This window comes from Pocillopora verrucosa, chromosome 4 (assembly GCF_036669915.1).
Source record: "Pocillopora verrucosa isolate sample1 chromosome 4, ASM3666991v2, whole genome shotgun sequence".
NCBI classification, from domain to species: Eukaryota; Metazoa; Cnidaria; class Anthozoa; order Scleractinia; family Pocilloporidae; genus Pocillopora; species Pocillopora verrucosa.
The window spans coordinates 30,462,681-30,483,058 of NC_089315.1; the positions used below are offsets into that span (position 1 = coordinate 30,462,681).

At 37.3% G+C, this 20,378-nt stretch overlaps 5 protein-coding genes across 6 annotated transcripts; 3 read left to right on the forward strand and 2 right to left on the reverse strand.

Moving 5' to 3' along the window:
* Positions 1 to 6: 6 nt before the first annotated feature.
* LOC131784451 (DET1- and DDB1-associated protein 1) lies at positions 7 to 2,421 on the reverse strand. Its single transcript, XM_059101258.2, has 5 exons — positions 2,369 to 2,421; positions 2,211 to 2,291; positions 1,670 to 1,724; positions 1,065 to 1,126; positions 7 to 228 (listed from the first exon to the last, which is right to left on the reverse strand). Exons 1-5 carry the CDS (start codon positions 2,369 to 2,371, stop codon positions 106 to 108), a joined length of 324 nt encoding a protein of 107 aa, XP_058957241.1. The 5' UTR covers positions 2,372 to 2,421; the 3' UTR covers positions 7 to 105.
* Positions 2,422 to 2,513: 92 nt separating this feature from the next.
* On the forward strand, positions 2,514 to 4,188 carry LOC131784440 (dynein regulatory complex protein 8). Its single transcript, XM_059101247.2, has 5 exons — positions 2,514 to 2,675; positions 2,774 to 2,846; positions 2,961 to 3,040; positions 3,192 to 3,301; positions 3,786 to 4,188. Exons 1-5 carry the CDS (start codon positions 2,527 to 2,529, stop codon positions 3,899 to 3,901), a joined length of 528 nt encoding a protein of 175 aa, XP_058957230.1. The 5' UTR covers positions 2,514 to 2,526; the 3' UTR covers positions 3,902 to 4,188.
* Positions 4,189 to 4,671: 483 nt separating this feature from the next.
* On the forward strand, positions 4,672 to 6,313 carry LOC131785064 (uncharacterized). The gene is made up of 5 exons (XM_059101916.2): positions 4,672 to 4,802; positions 4,883 to 4,994; positions 5,167 to 5,238; positions 5,627 to 5,679; positions 5,784 to 6,313. The coding sequence occupies exons 1-5, from the start codon at positions 4,681 to 4,683 to the stop codon at positions 5,872 to 5,874; spliced, it is 450 nt and encodes a 149-aa protein (XP_058957899.1). The 5' UTR covers positions 4,672 to 4,680; the 3' UTR covers positions 5,875 to 6,313.
* On the reverse strand, positions 6,310 to 10,638 carry LOC131785048 (chromosome partition protein Smc-like). Of its 2 annotated transcripts, none has more exons than XM_066165948.1 (4): positions 10,603 to 10,638; positions 8,755 to 10,080; positions 7,961 to 8,119; positions 6,310 to 7,011 (listed from the first exon to the last, which is right to left on the reverse strand). In XM_066165948.1, the coding sequence occupies exons 2-4, from the start codon at positions 9,637 to 9,639 to the stop codon at positions 6,895 to 6,897; spliced, it is 1,161 nt and encodes a 386-aa protein (XP_066022045.1). In that variant the 5' UTR covers positions 9,640 to 10,080; positions 10,603 to 10,638; the 3' UTR covers positions 6,310 to 6,894. The 2 variants fall into 2 exon arrangements, with proteins under 2 accessions (XP_066022045.1, XP_058957886.2); XM_059101903.2 differs by lacking the exon at positions 10,603 to 10,638 and adding an exon at positions 10,242 to 10,366.
* A 147-nt stretch (positions 10,639 to 10,785) lies between these two features.
* On the forward strand, positions 10,786 to 19,997 carry LOC131784566 (centrosomal protein of 120 kDa). Its single transcript, XM_059101389.2, has 22 exons — positions 10,786 to 10,927; positions 11,036 to 11,220; positions 11,912 to 11,998; positions 12,143 to 12,272; positions 12,812 to 12,972; positions 13,375 to 13,578; positions 13,968 to 14,243; positions 14,421 to 14,645; positions 14,735 to 14,928; positions 15,011 to 15,160; positions 15,586 to 15,706; positions 15,921 to 15,985; positions 16,270 to 16,360; positions 16,762 to 16,950; positions 17,178 to 17,267; positions 17,372 to 17,464; positions 17,765 to 17,877; positions 18,459 to 18,507; positions 18,596 to 18,718; positions 18,845 to 19,036; positions 19,165 to 19,217; positions 19,593 to 19,997. The coding sequence occupies exons 1-22, from the start codon at positions 10,882 to 10,884 to the stop codon at positions 19,873 to 19,875; spliced, it is 3,120 nt and encodes a 1,039-aa protein (XP_058957372.2). The 5' UTR covers positions 10,786 to 10,881; the 3' UTR covers positions 19,876 to 19,997.
* The last annotated feature ends 381 nt before the right edge of the window (positions 19,998 to 20,378 follow it).

Here is a 20,378-nt window from a genome sequence, read left to right on the forward strand (position 1 = left end):
CAAAGATTGAGTCTGCAACCTCACAAGAATGATGTATTTTTACACAAACATGTTGACGCTCACAGGTAATAAAAATCTCATAATTCTACTCAGCCTGAGCTGTGTCTAGTCTGGTGGGCTGTATTCCTCATCATTATCCAATCTTTTGGCCTTTCTTGATGGATTTAGTTCTGTGGTTTCTGGCAGATCAGCACTATCCACGTCACGTTTTTTACCAGATTGGGTGTTCTAAAGTCAAAACAAAAAATATTCTGAGTTAAATCTGAATGAACTGTAAGCATGAATTGCGCAAAGTGCTTAAAACAAGTGAACTTTGGTTCCAATAATTTGGGAACCTCCACAAAAATAAATGAAGTTTCAAATAAATCTTTCCTGACTTATCAAAAGCCTTATTTACACTGGTGTCTATATTTTCAAAACAACAATAATCATTACAGTCTTAGATTTCTCCACTGTCTGTTTCAGTCGTTGCAAAATATTTACTAGACGCAGGTTATCTGAATATGAAATTTGGTTCAAATCCAAGCCTATGCATTCATTTCCAGTTTAATAAGTTTAAAGCTGTCCTGTTTTGACTATGATTGACCACATCAAACTTTCATCTGGCTTGAGATAACCTTTCATTAACTCAGATTTAATAAGCTTGAGTACTAAATATTTCTTTTTCATCTTCGCTTAGCTCATTTAACACTTAAAGTAAATTTACTGAAAATAACAAATGTAATAAGATCAAAACCCAAATGTTTTGCTTTGAAATTTCAATTCCCAATTAAAGGATGTTCCTTGAGACAAGCCCAGGTATACGTAGCAGTGCATCATTTTGCTAAATTTGCCTCTAACATCCACTGATGATAAAGTGTTCCAGCTTATTTTAAATATGACAGGTGGAATAAATTAACTGATAAAGCAATCTTTCACCAGTTGAATTTTCAAGAATTCCAAGCAATTTTAGAGGATAATAAGAAGTACTGCAGGTGGTAAATTTTACCAGCTACTGCCTAAAAAATAAAAGAGCACATTGATAATACCAACATCATTTGTTTTAAAAAACAAAGTTTTCTTACTTCAACTTCCCACTGCTGGTGTAGATATCTCAACAAAATATTTGCTTTATCTGTAACAATGACTAAAATAAGACAGAACAAAAACTATTCTCAAAATCATTCACCCACCAGCACAAGGATCACTATTGATACTTATCTCACAATATATTAGCTTGTAATCATGGTCACGCCCTAATTATTAACAGTGCAGCATGAGTGCACCCCCCTTCCACTCCCCCTCCTACCCTCTGCAAGACATTCCTAGTATTGTTGTTGTTATTATTCATTGTGCTACTATTGCTGGTGATCTTATTTGTAATACTGATTATGATCACCATGATGGATAATAATGAGGTGGAAGAGGTGGAGGGGGTGGAGGGGGTGGATGGGGTGAAGGGGGTGAAGGGGGTGGAGGAGGTGGATGATGACAATATCACTAAAGCCCCAGTGCTTACAGTGGCTGGGTAAAATGGGAAAAAGGCACCCAAAAGTTTATGGTGTTATGTCTCAGTGAACACTAAGAAACAATGTTGCCTTCCCTTTTCAAGATCCAACATAATCGAAAAATATGAGCATTTTTTTAAAGAATTCTTTCATTACGAACAAAGGTGTCCCTTGTATTGTACCTTGTTCAGCTGCTCCATCTTCTTTAGTTGGCAAGTACACAACAGGCCTACGGTTCTAATGAAAAAAAAAACGTCCATGAAATTTTTGATAGATCACGTATTACAAGAAACTATATAATATTAAATAAATAAAAAAAAAAAGTATTCCTAGCGAGTTAGAATATTAATAATGTACACACACAAGAGGCTACCATATTTCGATCGGCAGTATTCGGTTACGGAGTATCTTTCACCGTGATCATCATTGATGAGATGTTAAAATGAACCAAACAAGAAATTACAAATGTCAAGAATTCGAAACACGTTTCTTGCTTCCTTTATAGATTTTACGTGAATATATTTTTTTACATTTGTTAACGTTGTCGTTGCCTACTTCAGACTTAGTTTGCGCACCACAGTCAAACTTTTCAAGTAAAATAAAAAACACAATCATTCCTCTTGAAGATTTGCTACTGAAGAAACAAAATTCAGAACAATCGTAAAGAAAGAGAAGTTAATTTCAAGCAATCAAAATTCAAGAATTAACGAGGTTTACACCTACCGTGGGCTTGGAACTAGAATCTGTGCAATATTTTGAAAAATTGCGCTGATTAAATGATGGTAGTTCCTTTAGGAGGTCGCCCTAAACACAAATGAACAAATTTCCTCAGATAAAGGCTAATAGTAAAAGCACAACTGTGAAAATATTTAGTTACACACCATGCTATCTTCGCGAAATTTCCAACATGTATTTACAAAAGTATCTGCGCAATTTTATTTATAGATCTGTTGTTACGCGCATCCCTTTTGAAAGTCATTCGTGTTGCCGAGTCGCGGGCGCCATTTTTTGGTATCCAGGCAACGCTTAAGGAAGCAAAATGGCGGACGTTAGTTCACCAAATCCAAGTAGTGAACCCGAAAAACCTACCATAGAATCGTCTGATTCGTCTGCTGCAGAGTTGCAAAAGAGAATTTCAGATTCTTTTGATATATTTGATCACGAATCTAACAAAACTGTCGACGTTAGGTAAGAAAGTCACAATAATATTTCATATCTAACTGGCACCTTCATTTGATAAGTTTTTATGTTTCTAAATATCTAACTGTGATCTTGTACATTTTAAGAGAGGTTGGGACGATTGTAAGATCGCTGAAGTGTTGTCCTACTGAGGGAGAGCTTCATGACATTTTAGCCGAGGTATGTGAAACACTGATTTTCTTTATCAGCGGTAAGTTTCAAATGAGAGTGATTAGAAATATGCCTAATTTGCCTTTTTCAATGATGTTGAGGTTCTATGCTTATTTGTTATAGGTAGAGGAGGAAGAACCAACAGGATACATAAGATTTGAAAAATTTGAACCTGTTATGTTAAAAACTCTTCTGGAGAGAAGGTAACTTAAGGAATGTTCTAAAATTGATGGAGTTTCATGTCTATTTTAACTCTTGAAATTAACCTGTTCCTTTTCCCACCAGGGAAAAAAGAAGATGCTCCTTTTTGGCTTAGTCCACACCCAAGTTAATTCTCAATTTAATTTTTGATAGATACAAACCAGCACCTGAGGACCAAATTATGAAAGCATTTGAAGTTCTAGATCAAGAAAACAAAGGCTACCTTACTACAGAAGAACTTACAAAATACATGACTGAAGAAGGTACATGGAGCTTTAAAATGGAGTTAGTAGTTGGAACATCATGTTTTCACCTTCCTGTTTTGTTTCCCAAGGATATCTCACATGTTTGTTATGTTTATGCCTGTTATCTCACAGATAACAAGAGTGTAGATAGGATTCTCCCATTGGGGGTGGGTAAGGGGGGGTTGAGCTGTACACTTGAGTCTTACTGTCATTGGGAAATCATTAGGTTGTACATAACCTCGTTTGTGCCTTTTTGGTATTATGGGTACACATGGTCAGATGCATCTTTTGACCCCCTCCCCCCCCCCCCCAACCACACTCTGCATAGCTCAATTGGCAGTAACACCCAACTAGTAACTGGAGAGGAAGGATTCAAATCTTGTCAATCAAAGCCTGTGTTTTTTCAAATGTCTTAATGTAGTCCTGTGAGGATCATTTCTGTACTTGTACATTAAAGAGGTGTTCAATTGATGACCTGTATCATCTTTTATGTTCACAACAGGTGAACCTTTCACACAAGAGGAAATGGAGGAAATGCTTTCTGCTGCTGTTGACCCAGACAAAGGGATTATATTTTATAAGGATTTTGTTTCAATGATGGTAGTAGATGACTTGTAACAGGACAGAATTGCAGAAATTTCATTTAACTGTGCAGGGTTGTCTATTTTCATGCCAGTTTTGTATAGATAGCTTAGATTTAATTTATTGTGTGATACCAAAATGCCATAGCTTCTCAAAGACACTTCAGTTTTTTAAGTTTGACTGATACCAAAAGATTTTTGTCTTTGTCTTGAATAAAAGGAAAATATGTACCTATACTACAAGATACATTTAAATCTAATGATGGCACTGTAGTTATGTATAAATATTTTGAATTTGTATTAAAAGGAACACTTTCATTTAAATCTTCAACTATTTTTCATTTGAACCTTGGCTGGCTGGGGTGGGGAATTTTAACCAGAAGTGAACTCTTGTTCATTGAGTAGAAAGTCACGGTTGCTGATTTTTCCATAAATTGACCATCAAATCTGGCACTGGGATAGGGCATTTGAATGCAATTTTGGCCCAGGGTAAAAGGAATATGAAAAGTAATCTTTCTTTCTTTTGTAAAAGGAATATGAACAAACCAATCTTTAAAAGTTAAAATGCTGAGGAAGTTGCCCAATTAGCTAGATGGGTCCTTGATTGGTGGTGGGTTTATTAATTAAAATGTTTTTCTAAGCCCCCCTAAAAATGTTGAGGGGAGAGATACAAAATCATGGCGACGAACGACAATTATTGCTGCCAAAGAAGATTTCACCTCATTCTTACCTGTAGTCAGTCACACAATTTGTTGTTGTTTTTTTTAATGAGCGTTGCGTGACAATCGTGACTGTTTTGTTGTTTGGCGCGCGAACATGGCCTCCGCGGAGGGAGAAAGCGAATGCACGGAATTACTCACAGAAGCTTTGATTAATGTACAAATTCATAACAGCTACACCATGGATGAATTTAAAGAACTATTTCCCAGAAAGTACCGGTACGTTTTTTCGAGAATCTTGGTTGATTCGCATAGCTTTAAGAAGAGACAATTAAGATCTCCTCGTTATTTCGTGTCAGGGACCATAAAGATGTGAAGGTTTTGTACGAAGCCTATCAAAGAAAGCGAAAACAAACAAGAGACAGAGTCCGGACGAATATAAGATCGTTTTGTAGGCAACGTGATCAACAGGTGAAGTACTCAGTTACTATCCATAAAAGTTTTTAACCGTTCAGTACTTAGTAGGCTAGCTCAAATCTTGATCTTGACAGTTCTCAAGCTCTCTCCTAACCTTTGCGATAATGTAATAAGACAATTTCTTTAAGTATCCCACTAAAATTTTTTTAGTTCTTCTATTTGTCAGGACGATGCATATGATAGTAAACATGAGGATGAAGCGTGGGAATTAGAACAAAGAGAGGTGGTCCTGCAAGAGGTTTGTGAATTACACAAAATTGATTTTATCTTTCAAATTCTTAGTGATGTCAGCGCACATGTCAGCGGACTTGTTATTGTTAGGCCGCCATATTTATGTTGTTCAGTATGTAAGCACGAGGTCTTGTTGAATAAAGCCTCAATTGTGCAAGGATCGAACTTCTATTTCATTACATGCATATTCTCCATACTGTTCTCTATACATCTACTGAAGTACTCACAAGGAGAATTTGTTTATCAATCGAGAGCTACTTAAAAAGTCAGTGGCCATTTACCTCAATGTTTGATTCAGGGGTGATTTTTTTACGGAGAAATTAGGTGCTAGTCACCCTTTGGAGTCAAAAGGTTAATCATGGAACTGAATTTTGTTTATTTTCACATCATTTCAGGAAATAAATTCAATGCAACAATATATTGATGAACTTCAAGACAAACTCGGGAGGTGAAAATCCATATTACACAGTTCCTTTTTTTTTTTTTTTACCTTTCTTGTTGTCTAAATTTCCTGCAGACCTTTAACATAACTGGTTCAATTTTTTTTTTCAGTTGTGCGGATGCCTTGGAAAAGAGAAAGTTCTTTTCTGGCTTGCATACAACAGATTTTGATGTCAACAAATTTAAGGAGAAAAATTGGTGAAACATGGACAGATAAAGCTAAAAGGATTTTGAAAATCATTCACTATAATTTCTCTTTGAATTTCATCTTTTTGTAAATAATGTTAGGCGATACAAACTGGTACATAAAGAGTTACCGTCAATGGAAACTTTGTTTTCTTTGTGCTTGGCCTTTTTTACCCTTAGATCAGTGTGCATATTCTCCATACTGTTCTCTATACATTTCCTTAGGAGCTTATAAGGAGATTTTGTTTCACAATCAAGTGTTTCTCCAATTGGTGATCATTTCCTTCATTCCTTTGACCTTAATGTGTGATTCAGAAGTGATATTGTAAAGAGAAATTAGAGGCTATAGCCACTCTTAGGGGCTAAGGGACAAGAAAGACAAATACCACTGGTTTGTAAAAAAAAATTCTTAAACACATCACTTTAGTAAATATTCCTTGTAAACAACAAATAAAATAAAGAAATAGTTTTTAATCTACCTCAAACTGCCCTCCTATTTACAATGTATAATTGTTTCCTGAAGATTTGATATACATCACTTTTTTTTTACTATCTTTTAAAACTGCTTCTTTCTATACATGAAGTTGATATATTGAGTTCAAAATATGAACTCGCATGTTCATCAAAATCTCTAAGATTCAACAAAAGAGAACTGTTATCGTAATTTTTTGGTAAATAAATGATATTGTCCTGGTTGAGCAGGACGCCCTTAATACATTTTGGCAGAACAAGAAAGAATGAGAGCAAATTTGTCCACCATTAGTTATCAAATAAACAAGCAATTCAGAAGCTCAAGTCATGAGTCAATAAAAGATCTAATTCTGATCTCCAAAGGGACTCAAACATGTAACTGGTTAGTGTAAAATCAGGGTACTCATTCCATTTTGGGACTCAGAATTGACTCTCAATTGTTAAGACTGAATTTTGGATATTTTTGGTCCACATAATATCCAAATACATTTGTTTCCTTAAATACTAAATATATAAACTCTGAAAGAATCTTTTTTCTTGATAAACATAAGATGAACCAAGTTAATCAAAGGCCATGAAATTGTTGTTGAGGATTGCTCTGAATCCTTTGTTCCCCAAGAGCTGGTAATTGTTGAATTCCACTTCTTTTTCGTCCTTGTACACCACTAAGATTTGGGAAAGACTGTAAGAAAAACAAAAAACAAAAAACAGAAAAACTATATTATTTTAAAACAAACAAAAAATATCCCCAATGCAAGAGTCCCATCTGATGAGAAGAGAAATCATGGTTTACATGTGTCTGATGGCTTGATAACCAAATGCTGTTTGGAAAATTAACTTGTACTCCAGAATTACTGGGGTGGTGAAAATCAAGCCTGGCATGAATGTTGCTTTCAAGTTCTCTCCGTTGATTCTCAAAGCAAGCTTACAGAAACTTCAAGGTATCTGAGGTATCTTATTTATATCTGAATACAATAATCTTTTCCTGAAGCCTCAGTCCTTTAGTGATGGAAAAAGAAATGGGAAACACAGAATCAAGGCAGCTGTAGTGTAGTGGGAAGAGCCAATGTAAAGGAAGGAATTTTTATCAAAAGAGGATGTCAACCCTCAAGACATTTGAAATTACCTCCCTTGACCCTTTATTTCCCAGAAGTGATAAACATGCAACTTCTCCCTGTAATATCTGTAAATTATCCATTAAACAGGTAATGAGAATTCTGGATCAATATCAGTATCTGGGCAACTGCCCACCTACCCCTCCCCTAACCCAACATTAACCCTAACTTGTTATCAATTGACTGTCGTTGAGTTAGGGAAGGGGTAGGTGGGCAGTTGCCCAGATACTGATATTGATCCAGAATTCTCAACCTTATCTTTGGTAAAATTTGCTATCTTGATCCAACACCAAATTCTTGTAACTCATTAACAAGGAAATGTGTAGCAGCTAGTAAGGAGAATTAACAATGGGAGTTGAAGTTGAAGGGTTTATTCTAGACACCTTATAGCCGTCAGTTGAGTCTTAAAAGTGAGGTCACCTCTATCCAACAGTCACCCCTCTAATATGGACACTTAGCTTTGTAACTCAATTACTTATCATTGGTTGCCATATCAACTCTACTGTTACTACTTACATTGTCGTGAACAAGATTAGAGGATGTTTTCCTTCCTTTTGCATCAACAATGACAGGCTTATGATCAGTAAACATTCGATTGAAGCTCATTTCCCTGTTGCTCAGCTCCAGACGATAACGCTGCACTTCTCGTCTGAGACGTTCAAGCTCATCATCTCTCTACAGTGGATACAGACCAAGCCTAAGTACAAATTTGATAACAATTAAAATATCCCCCCCCCTCCCTCCTTCTCCTCAACACTTGAGTCAGATAAGTAATAGATAGCCTAAATCAGTCCATACTCCAAATTAATGAGATAAATTTTTCGCAATTGATTTTAAAATTTTCCATCCCTCTTTGGTTTCAGATACATGTAATAAATTCTCAAATTCCAAGGCTTTGGGCTTAAGCTAAGAACAAAAGAAATGAATTCATCAAAACACGCGAGCACAAAAAGAAATATTTTGGAAGGGAAAGTAGTAATTAGGAGGACCAAACATATTTTTTTATCCATTGTTTTAGTGTGAACAAAGACTGAAAATCTTGGAAATCTAGCTAAAATTTTCTAAAGTGGTGTTGTAATAACACTGCAATATCAACCCTTTCACTCTCGAAATCTCATCAGTAATTCTCCTTACTGTCTGCCCTACAATTCTTGTGGCATTGGTTTAGAATCTGATTTTGGATCAATTCATAATCTCATTGATATTTTTCTTTTTTCTCATCACTTGTCTGCTTGATATTGTAATGAGAAATTCTGTTTTGGTCACTCATGGGAATCAAAGGGTTTAACAAAGTTCTAAACTTAACATACATCAATTGGTGATGGTCGGGGTACTTCAGGACTTCCTTTAGTCACTGATCTTGGGGATCTTTTTGCTTCCTTTCTTTTGTTTCTCTCGTCAACATATTGTTGAATTCTAAGTTCTAACTGATGTTTTTCATCTTCAAGCTCCTTTACTTGTTGATTCAACTGTTTATTTTTCCATTCAAGTTTTTCAGCCCTCATTTGGTCTTCTTGTTGCTGTTTTGTGTATTCTGAAATTTTCTGACCAAGTCTCTCAATTTCATCCTGCCAGTCTCCTTGCAAGCCATCAACACTTGCTTCAAGCCTCTGCTTTTTTTCCAATACATCTTTTAATTCATCCTCCAATGTTTTTACTTTTGATTGAAGATTATCAACTTGATTTTGGCTCTTCTTTATCTTGTCACTTTTAACCTTGAGTTTTTCTTTCAAGTTATTGTTCTCTTTCTTTACATTTTCTAGTTCAACTGACAAATGATCATACCCAGAGTTTACATTATCTGTAAGGCTTTCCTTCAATTCTACAATTTGTTTTTCAGCAATCGTTAAAAGTTGATCTTTATGCTTTAGCTGAGTATTTAATTCTGCCTCCCTATTTTGAAGATCTTGGATCTGCTCTTTGTCTTTCTCAATCTCTGTATTTTTCAAGTCCAATAAAACACGGTATTTTTCTAGTTCATCAAGTTGTCCCTCCAACCACGAAATTTTTCCTTTTGCTTCTTCAAGAATACCTCTTATTTCATGTTCATATGCAGTTTTCAATGATTCTACTTCAATCTCGCGCTCGTGGTTTCTCGTAAACAGCAAGTGAATGACCATAGTGAGTTCAGCTATCTTCCGTGATAGTTTTCCCTTCAAGTCGAGTTCACGTTCTTTATCTCTGTGGTGAGCCATTTTGGATTATTTGTAGACAGCCACACAGATGAGAACTGGTTTCTCGAAACAGATGATATTTGTACGATATGACATCCAATTATTTCAATCGTGCAAATTAAGCTTATGCCGAAAACATCGAATTCATCACCTGAGTTTAAATTGGCGAAGGTTATGTTTGATGAAGAAGAAATCCATACCTTTTTTTTCACGTCGAAGGCGAACTGTAACGTGAAATGCAACTCATACTGCGATCACAGCGACAGCCGTTTGATTAACTGCCCTTTAGCTCTCCGTTTTAAATTGGGCAAACTCGACCATGTTTAGTACGTCAACAGATTCAACTTTCTAACGTCGCTCCAAAAATCTTTCTGCCAATTTTATTGCGCGTGCTGTTGATCTCTTGTCAGTGATGTGTTGAAAAAGATCGACTGGACTGTTTGAATTTTCACAGCTTGTGTCCTTTGAAAAACAGACCAAAGTGTTGATTAATAAATTCAAGAGAGAGCAATGGACCAACACATATGTTGCTAAGACGTAGTGGGAGGAACGTTTTGAGCTTCATTTGCATGACAATTGCCCAAAGTTGGAATGCTACATAGGTGCAAATTAGGTCCAGTTACCTATTCGTTCACATAAATCCGCTGTCCCGGCAACAAAAGTTAGCTGCCCGCTCTGTTTACACAAGAGTTGATGAGTTTTCAAAGCAGAAATAATAACTCTGAGTGTCCGCCATGTTGGACGCTCGGCGTCGTAAGCCTGGCCCTAGTTGTTTTGGTAAACAGATGAATGGGAGGGGACAAGATGAAAAGGAACCAAGACATGGAAAGGTTGTTGTCTCAAAATGAAAGAGAAAAGGTATAACGGTACGACATGTTATGTAACGACTCCGTATAGATATCAAAACTTTAACAGAACCAGAAGAAACTATGAAAAATTACGTGAAAGCTGAAAAACGAGGCAAAAAATATTGTAAAGTGGTACCTGAGTACTTGTGAAAGTATTTAATTGAATTCACTCCTTTCTGTTACTTTGTGATTTAAAAAAATAATCGGAAGAAATCAGGGATAAGGGGGACGTTTTGCCTGACCGCGCGGAGATTGGGAATAGTAATAGAGGTCTCATACAGTTACTTACACAACGTAGAAACCAAAAATTTTTGAAAAATGGCGGAATTTTGTGAATTCATCGCTGTGTCGTTTTCAAGGTATTGGAGCCACAGATAGCGAGTGAATATCTTACTGGTAATTTAATCTGGTGTAAATGGGGCTGAGTGACGGAATTTTGGTAGTTGTTTCGGTTCTTGAAGGTAAGTTTGTCAGAAAATCCTTCAATTTTCGTCTAACTTCAGGGTTGAATTGACCATATTTTAAATTTGTTAAATGTTTGTTATGCGAAAATTTTGTGATACATTCAGGGCGAAGATTTCCTAAACGACCACGACACAAGATCATTGTCGAAACAAAGTTTGATGGAGAAACTCTGACGACAGATCCCATTGATCATGTGGAAACCCCAGAGTTCACAACTGAACTTGCTTGGGAATTGAACAAAAAGTCTTTGCATCAGCATCGCTTGCAGAGAACACCAATCAAAATCCAGGTGAAATATGTGCAACACAAGTGAATTGTATTTTGACAGGCTTACAGATTATAAAATATTTCGTTATTGCACTGTTTTGGTTTGTTTTTGTTTGTTCGTTTGTTTGTTAATGATAGGGTGGAGTGTAGGGAGTTGATCTTGCACTGTTATAATGTGAACCAAAATGAGATGTTGCAACTTAACCGCTGTTAACCCTTATGTTTCCAAGATCTTGTTGATAATTCTTCCCTCCCGCTGCTACACATTCCCTTATAAATAAGTTACAATAATTTGGTGTTAAATCAAGATAGCTAACTCTACCTGAAAAGTCTGAGTATTCTCTGAGCCTGTTTGCTGGATAATGTATGGATATTATAGAGAGAAGTTAAATGTTGATCATTTCTGGGAGTTAAAGGGTAACGAGAAAAAAAAGGAAAGATTTCTGTATAACCACATACTATTCTTAAGCAAAGCTGTTTTCCTACAGGTAATCTGTTGTTTCACCTTTAGTTTCTTCTATCCAAGTATTGTGGCATAATGAAGTATGGGGTTACGCAGAAATCTTTCCAGACAAATGTGCATCTCTTTTACATTAGTTACAATGTTAAGCTACTTCACTGCCAAATTTACTCAACTTGATTTGTCATCTTTTCCTTTACTGATAGTGATTTCAATATGTTCCTAAGTTTGCTGGTTATCTATTTTTGGACAGTGTTATGCTCTGGATACTCTGTCATCTCAGAAGGAAGCTGTTGGATATGTGATCCTAGATTTGCGGACAGCACAACAAAAACCAGTGGCAAGTATTCAGTGTTATTCAATTAAAGACCTTTAAAAAGAACAACATTTAGAGACTGATTAAGAAATGCATGCAAAGTGATAATCTAAGAGAGTGAAATGCTATCAGAGCGTGGTGGAATAAAAATTACCATTTTTATTTTAGAGAGCACAATGGTATTCCCTCCTGAGTACAAAGTACCAAAGAATGAAACCAGAGTTGAAGTTGATGTTGTCATTAGAAGATGACACTCAGTCTAAACAGACTGAACAACAGTCACAACAAGAAGATGAGAGTAAGTTAAAAAAAAAAAAAACAAATGAGAAATGATTTTTTTGACTAGAGATAAGGTTGAACTGTTTTAAGTAAATCTTTTCCCAAGGAACAAAACCTCAGTTTCACAAACAACATTTTTCAGCCTAATTCAATAGTCTCATTGTCATCCTTTGATGTTGGTATCTCACTTCTAAATATCAGTAATTTGGAACAATTGTTAAGAAGGGTAGAAGTGGAATTATTGCTTCTCCATTTCATTGTTTTAGTTACTATTAAGAATTAATGGGATGTCACAATCAATGACCGTAAATCATTTATTAACTAACCACAATTTTGTTTTTTTTAAAGCCTGTCTACATGTACCAGTAAATACCAATAAAATTTAAATTTCATTGAGTATGAAATGTACCTAAATGCATTCAAGGTGTTGCTTAGTAATCATCTCATGCAAACTGTTTTATTATTGACATTTAACTTTCTAAATTTGACAGATATTTCAAACTAATTAACAAATTTTGCTAATGGCTGGACATGTTTTTTTCTCTATGCCTTCCAAAGGGCAACACCTAAGACCCTCTCCACCAAGAAAACCAGAATCTGATGGGATACAGTGTCTGCTTAATGAAGATCAAGGGTATTATGAAATTGGACCACAACATGAAGATGACAAGATTTTTATTTTGTCTGTTACAATTGGACTTGCCTCTAATTTAGCCAAGGTAGATTTGCTTAATAATTTATGTAAATCTCTGACATTTTGATCATAAGTCATAAATGATGCCCTTAATTCTACAAGTTTCATGTAATTATGACTTACAATAGAGGAAACTAATTATTTGATGAGTCACCAATCTCCCTTTATGCGCCGTTGCATAGCTGGTCACCAGCCCTTCTCATTGCAGAGAACAGGTTGTCCAAATAGTAAATGTAAAAATTTGCTCCCTAGACATATTAAATGATGAATTATCTACAACAGTGCCAGTCTGACATTAGAGTTCCTACTCAGGAATCCACTTCTGCTATGAACAATAAAACAAGACATTCCCTTTGAAATAATTGATTTACACTTTTTATCATTGATTGGGTTTTTTTTTTTTAATTTATTACTTTTTTCCCTTTAGTTGGTACCATCTAGCTTTGCTTTGCCAGATCCAAACCTTGGTGGTGGATTTTATTTTTATTACTCATTACTGAGCAATGATGTGACAAATGAAGTCTTTCATGATCTTCTTCAACCAAACTTTCCTGCTGAGCGAGCTTCAGTGAGAATAAGAAGTAACTTGGAACTTCTCAGAACATTTTTCACCCAGCATTCAGGACTGGAGGTAGATCTTATGTATACTAATTTATATAACAATTAATTTTTAAATCCTGAGATCTTTCATCAACAAAATCCACATTGATGATTAAACAATTATTTGTTATCCATTTGATAGTTTTATAGTTTTTCTTGATGAAAACCTTGCCACAATGTAATGGACTAAAAAGTTGTCAATGTGATTTTGGCTCCTCATTCCTGACTGAGAGGAGATTGTTTTTACAATCTTACAGATGAATGTATTGCTAACGGGACTGGAATCACAGAGATGTTAAAATGACCAAAAAAACCTTAATGAATGTAGTGCTAACAGGACTGGAGTCACAGAGATGTTATAATGACAAAAAAACACCTTAATTTTTTTTCCAGTACAAATGTAAGAATATTTTCTTACAGGTCTATTTGTGTTGTGGGGACCAGTCCTTAGGCAAAGCTGTAGTCTCTTTTCAAGGCCTTCTCAATGAGCAGCAAAACTTAGCATCACCAACTGTAATTGAAGGGCTATTTCCATTAATTGCACCTGGTCGTAGTCGCCAATCTTCAGGAGTTGTAGATGACTCTGAGCCAGCTGTTGGTGTGTCTGTGTCTTTAAGACAAGAGCAACAGGAGACAATGGGAAATGTCACAAGTTCCCCCTCGCCAATTGTTGCTGCAGGAGGAATGGGAAGACAGGTAAACTTTGTCTGTGGCTCATGATAATGATAATATTGATAATGTTGATGATAATGATAATAATGATGACGATGATAACACTAGAGATGTACAAAGATATATTCTCCAAATTCTTTTTAGCAGTCAATGCTTGTTCCTTATTTTGTGCCCAACCATGTTTTTAAATGACATTTTCAGAGGGTACCTGAAGTAGACAGCCTGCCATATGGAAGCAAATCTCCAGCTAAACAGCTTTCAAGCTCCCCTTTTAGAGGAGAGCAGAGAGAGCCTGGTAAAGGGTCAGAAACAGAGATTACTGGAGAGCACCTCAAGGGTACACCACCTCGACCACAATCCAGCACTCCACACAGTGGCCCAGAAAAACCAGGGTTAGAAGGTGGGGTCACTTTGGGAGCTCAAAAGGTACATATGTGGTAGTTTTGTTGTTTCATTCTTCAGTTCACCAGCAGAGTTAAATCTAAACCACTCCAAACAAATTTCATTTCTTTCAGAACTCTCCTTCAAAGAAATCGAAGACAGCCCAGGCTTCTCAGCCACAAATATCAGCTCCAGGCCCCAGCAGCACTGTTCCTTTACTTGGAACGAGGCCACCAATTGATCCAGGAGCACACCACTTCTGTTTTTCTATTGACCTGCGCAGTATTTCCAATCTTGATGTAACATCTCCTGTTAACTGTTTCCTCAGGTTTGTCTGTCAAAAATTGACCAAGTTTGTACTAAGTAGACCATAACCAATGGAATGAATAAGATGTTTATTCTCCCTCCAGGTACACATATCCTTTCTTTGGCAGTGCTGCACCTGTTATCACTAGTCCTCCTGTACAAGTCCAACGCAACATGGAAGTTCTTCTACCAAAATCATTCTGTGCCTTTGACTTTGCGTCATCGCCAATACTTCTTCAACAAACTCTCACAAGGTTAGCAAAGATGTCAGCTCTTTGAATTAGACCAATGTCAATGCACCTACCCCTCTCCTAACCTCATGAGAGTCAACTGATAACAAGTTAGGGTTAATGTTAAGTTAGGGAAGGGGTAAGTATGTAGTTGTTGAGATACTGACATTGATCCATGAAATTTAAGTTTGCAATCAATTGTCAATAAAACAAAGCTAAAGTAACCAATGGTGACCAATCAGTGAAGAGATTGGCATCACAGGGAGCCAATGACTGAGCTGAAGCGTGGGAAGACTCTATTGATCAAATGGGGATTGGTTTTTCTTTGGCATCTGATTTTTTGAGAAGACAGATGTGTGTTCCTGACAGATCACTTTGTGTAGTTAATCAAAAGCAGTTCAGTCCTAGATTACTCGGATTACTCTCAATTTGTTTTTGTTTTACAATAGAGTTCCCCTTGTGATTGAGGTGTGGCATAAAGACAGCATGGCTGGAAATCTTCTGATTGGAGTCTCCAATATGTTGCTGGCCTCTGTCCTAAGTGCCAATAAAGTTCAAGTCTTGTCGCAGGTGAGAGTCAAGTTTAAATTATTTGATCGAAAATCGGTTTGTGCTTCATCAAGGCATGATACACTAGCACAATTTTCAAAGCACAGCTCAAGTGTTTTCAATGAAAAAAAAAAGAAAAAAAGAAAGGGGGTGCAGCGATCTGATACATTTTTTCTCACCTTGACAGCCATTGCTAAATTTTTGCATTTGTCATATTTATATTTCGTGTGGTAAGGGTAAAGAAGTGACTGGCTACAGGCAAATTTATAACGAGAGGGTGATAATCTTCACTACAGAAAAGTAAGTGCAACAGTTTTGTATAGACTCAATAGATAGTTACAGAGTTTGTACAGACCAAAACTTTCTTTATACATCATTTAATTTAGTTGACGTTGCAGTGGGCGAGAGGCTGGGAGGGGTCAGGCTTGAATAATCTCTTTCATGGCAGAACCCTCGTAGACCTTACGCACGCTCATAACCATTATAAAAATCAGAATAGTGTTTTGTTTGGTGTGTTTGTTTCTTTTTATGTTTCTTTTTTAATCTTCATTTAACGATGATGACAATGAACCTCTCTTTCTCAGGCCTGCTCGGAGAATCGGTGAGCTTCATGTGGTTCTCGGTTTAGAGGACATGGGCCCAGTGAACATACAGCGCTTAATGGAGGCAAACGAGGTAAGATTAATCCTTTAACCCCTGAGGGTGACCAGCATCTAACTTCTCACTAAGGTATCTGACTGCTGAATCAAACATAAGGCTCATGAGAATTGAGGAAATGATCATAAACGTGAAATGCTCCTGAGTTTTACTTTAATTCTCCCTGTCAGTGCCATAGGAAATGTATAAAGAACAGTATGGAGAAGATGTATGCTGATATTAGGGCGTAAAGGGTTAAGGAAAGGGGGGGGTGGCTTTTTATAGAGACAGGAGGGTGAGGAAGTTTATAGCTGAAACTCGACATGACGCAAATCCTAAAAGATATGGTGTAGAACTCTTAGGTGTGATCAGAAGGAACGAAGCTTTGCGAAAACCAAAATTAAATCTTTGCAACGAACGTTCCTCTTTTTGTATTTTAGTACAATCTTTCCTCTTCACTTGAAAGTAGCCAGACATCCAGTGCCATTCCTCTCTCTGAGCCGCAGCGTGTTCCGCCCGCTCAGCCCAAGCCTCCTCCTGTTACTGACCCACGTGACACAGAAGAGTACAAGACCGCGCTAGAACTGGAGCTTTGGAAGGAGCAACAAGAAGAGATGTTTCAAGCACAGGTGAAACTCAACTTTGCGATGGAAGAAAGGCACCCCAGTAGAAGACCCTTTGATGAGGAATGAATAAAACCGTTATTGAACTGTTTTCCTGTAATTTCCTGTAAAGTGCACATCTTTCCATAAAAACACAGTCGAACTGAGTAGACAAAAGTAAGCCGTTGAGTCAATGGTCTGCAAAGATTGGTCCCTCTGTCTGTATTGAATATGTTTCCTTTCTGTCAAAACAGATGCAGCATCGAGAAAACTCGCACATGAAAGCTCTTGCTGAGGAATGGAAAAGACGAGATAAAGAGCGCGAACTGATGGTGAAGAAAAAGGTGGAACAGAAACCTCATTTTGTTTAATTATCCATCTATTTTTGCCTTTTAATCTATAGGCTTGATGGAATGACTTTTGAAATGTACTTTTGTATAATTTTTAGCTGGAAGAATATTCAAGATTGGAAGAGAAGATCAAACAGTCCATCGCTGATCTGGAAAGGAGAGAAAAACTGTTGTCCACCAATGAGGCTCAGGTTTGTTAGAGAGTTTGTAAGGGGATTGCAAGATTCTGATTTGATTTCATGCGAATATTCCTCCATTTTGATTTTTAGAAGCTTTTAAAAGTACGTAAGTTAGCCCTTGTACGCTAGTGTTGGGCTTATGGATCAAATTATGGAAGTTACAATCTCAAAGTACACGGAAGGCGATAACTTGTATAAGAAAGCAAAATTGAGGACCTTTGAGAATGGGGAGCATTAGACGCCTTTTGCTTTCGATCGCTTTTAAATAGTTGATGGGCAACGCTTTCAAAATTGAATGTAATGACTGCCTAGGTGATGCACTTGAAGGAAGAACTGGAACGAGAACACGAACGACGGACTACAGAAATGAGAGAAGCTGCTCGGAGATTGAAAGATGACTGCTCACATCAAGTAGAAATGGAGAGGTTTAGTTTTATTTATGACTGCCTTTTAATCATTGCTTTGCGCATCGCTGTTCAGCGTATTATTGATAAGAGAGTCACACGCTCGATTCACGTTTTAGGATGAGGTGTGGGCAAGCGGGGGTGGGGTGACGGTGGTGGAAGTGTGCGTCGATTTTTCATAGCTGACATCGTTGTTGTAAGGAGTCATAATATTTTGCTTCCTCTTGATACCTTCAAAAATCATTGTTTGCTCCTTCCGGCGGCTGATGTTTTTTCCTGCTCTTCAGTCGGCGCTTGATTTACCCGTGCTTTCGCCTCCTCGCCGAGTGTTTTGTGACAGATGCTTTTGGAGTTAAAACTTCCATTGCTAAAAAAGCGATTGCAGACTTTTTAACAGTGATTACAATATAGTAGTAATCAAGGTTTAGTATTCAACATTCCTCTCTCCAGGCGTGTTATCGTTCGCTTTACGAAAAAAATGCGCATATTGACCGAAATATTCATAAAACTCTACCACGCCACTGCATGTTTATAGCGCTATTTGTGAGCTTCCTCCTAGCAGTCAAAGTTACAGACTTTGATGTGAGTAATTTTGTTTCAAGAATGAAAGTTAAGGACCTGGAGGAACAGAAACAGAGACTAGTGGAGCAAGTGAGTGACATTCCTACTCCGATTGAGTTACCAGTTTTGTTTCGTGGAATTATTATGTGGAATAACTCGGCATTACTATTTTGTTCAGGTTTACGAAGCAGAGAAACGATATCAAGCGAAAGAGAATGAGTTCATGGCTTACAAGGAACAACAGCTGACGAAACCTGAAGTAAAGCTCGAGTCTGAAATAAATCTTTTAAAAATGGAAAAGGTAAACTGTTATTACGAACGTTTATATGTTGTTTAATTATTTCTTTTCTTTTATCTCCTGACAAAAATTGTTGAATTGAATGAAAAGGTCTGTTTTAACTGTTATAAGTCATCTTTCCCCCAACAGACAGAACTTGAACGTAAGTTAGAAACGGCGAACAAGTCAAAGATTCACTACAAACAGCAATGGGGCCGAGCGCTAAGGGAACTGGCGCGACTGAAACAGCAAGAACAGACTGCTGCCAGAGCGCGGCTCAAAAAACAAGAGCAAGAGCTGGAACACATGCGCCTGCGTTATCTTGCCGCCGAAGAGAAGGAGGTATATATTGTGTGCGCCTGCTACACCTTGTGCCAGCATAGTTCCTTTTAGTCTTATAATAATTTTTTATTTAATTATTTGTTACAGAGCTGTATTTTTTTCATTATTAAATTTGTTCTATTATTTAGGTTGTTAAATCTGAGAAAGAAGAGCTGGAGGAAATAAAACTTGAGCTAGTCAGGTGAGTAGTTGGTAGTTTGGTATTATTGTTGTTGTCAAATGCTGTAAAGCGTTTTTTAAAATGTCCAATAGGCTCTTATTGACCTTATGGCAGAGCTAAAAATTAACTCCAGTGCTTGGTGGCCAGTCGGGCCAGTTTCCTTGAATTCTTAGTGGCCCTATCCCAAAATGAAGTAGCCCTCGCATAATTTACATTGCAACTTTTCGAAATTCTGTAGCATAGTCGCACATCGGGCGTTCAAACCTTAACTTTTAGTGGCCCTGGTCAATTTTAACTCGCCAATGGCGACCGTGCGACCGCCAATTTTTAGCCCTGTTATGGTACGATTATATGAACTTTGAGAGTTCATGGAAGTTTTTTTCTTCTCTGCAACAGATTAAAACAACAGGAGGAGGCGAAAGCACGGGTAAATCAAGCGCCGACTGAAGAGCAGGAAAAAACATCAGCCGCCAATTCGTCACAAAGAAGAAGTGTTAAGCATTCACCTGGACTCACATCTGTTCATGAACATGACGAAGAAGACATTGATAGCAGAATAGCGAAACTGATCGAGGAAAGAGATACGCTGTTACATACGGGAGTTTATACCACTGATGATCGTATAATAGTTGAACTAGATCGACAAATAAGAGACGCTATAGCCAGTAGGGGCACGTGATATTAGGGGAGAAGGTTAGGGTTTGTTCGAATTAATCCGGATTGGTTTATTGATTGAAATTTTCTTGATGTGAAAAATCAGGAGTAGTGCGGTGAAGAAAAGATGGAGGGGAGGGGAGGGGTTTGGGGATGCTAGAGAAAAAAAGTAAGAATCGTTTAAATAAGCACTGCGCACTTCCGGTAGGGCAGGGGAGGGGGAGGACATTTGAGATTTGAGAAGGGGCCTGGAATCGTTAGACTACGAGCAGTCCCTCTGGGAAGATTCAATTAATATCGGCGAGGCTTCGCTCTCCTAGAGGCCTCGTTGATTTCAACAGACCGCTGATTTCAACCGACCAGCATGACAGTATAGGCTGAAAAGGAGGACTGATCGTAGTGTAGGGAACCTCGAAAAGAGTTGAGTAGTGATTGTGAGCTTATCAATTATGGTCTTTCTTCAATAATCCTATAATTTTGTAGTTACTGATTTAAAAGTCAAGGCCAAGTGTTACAGCTGATCCGTAA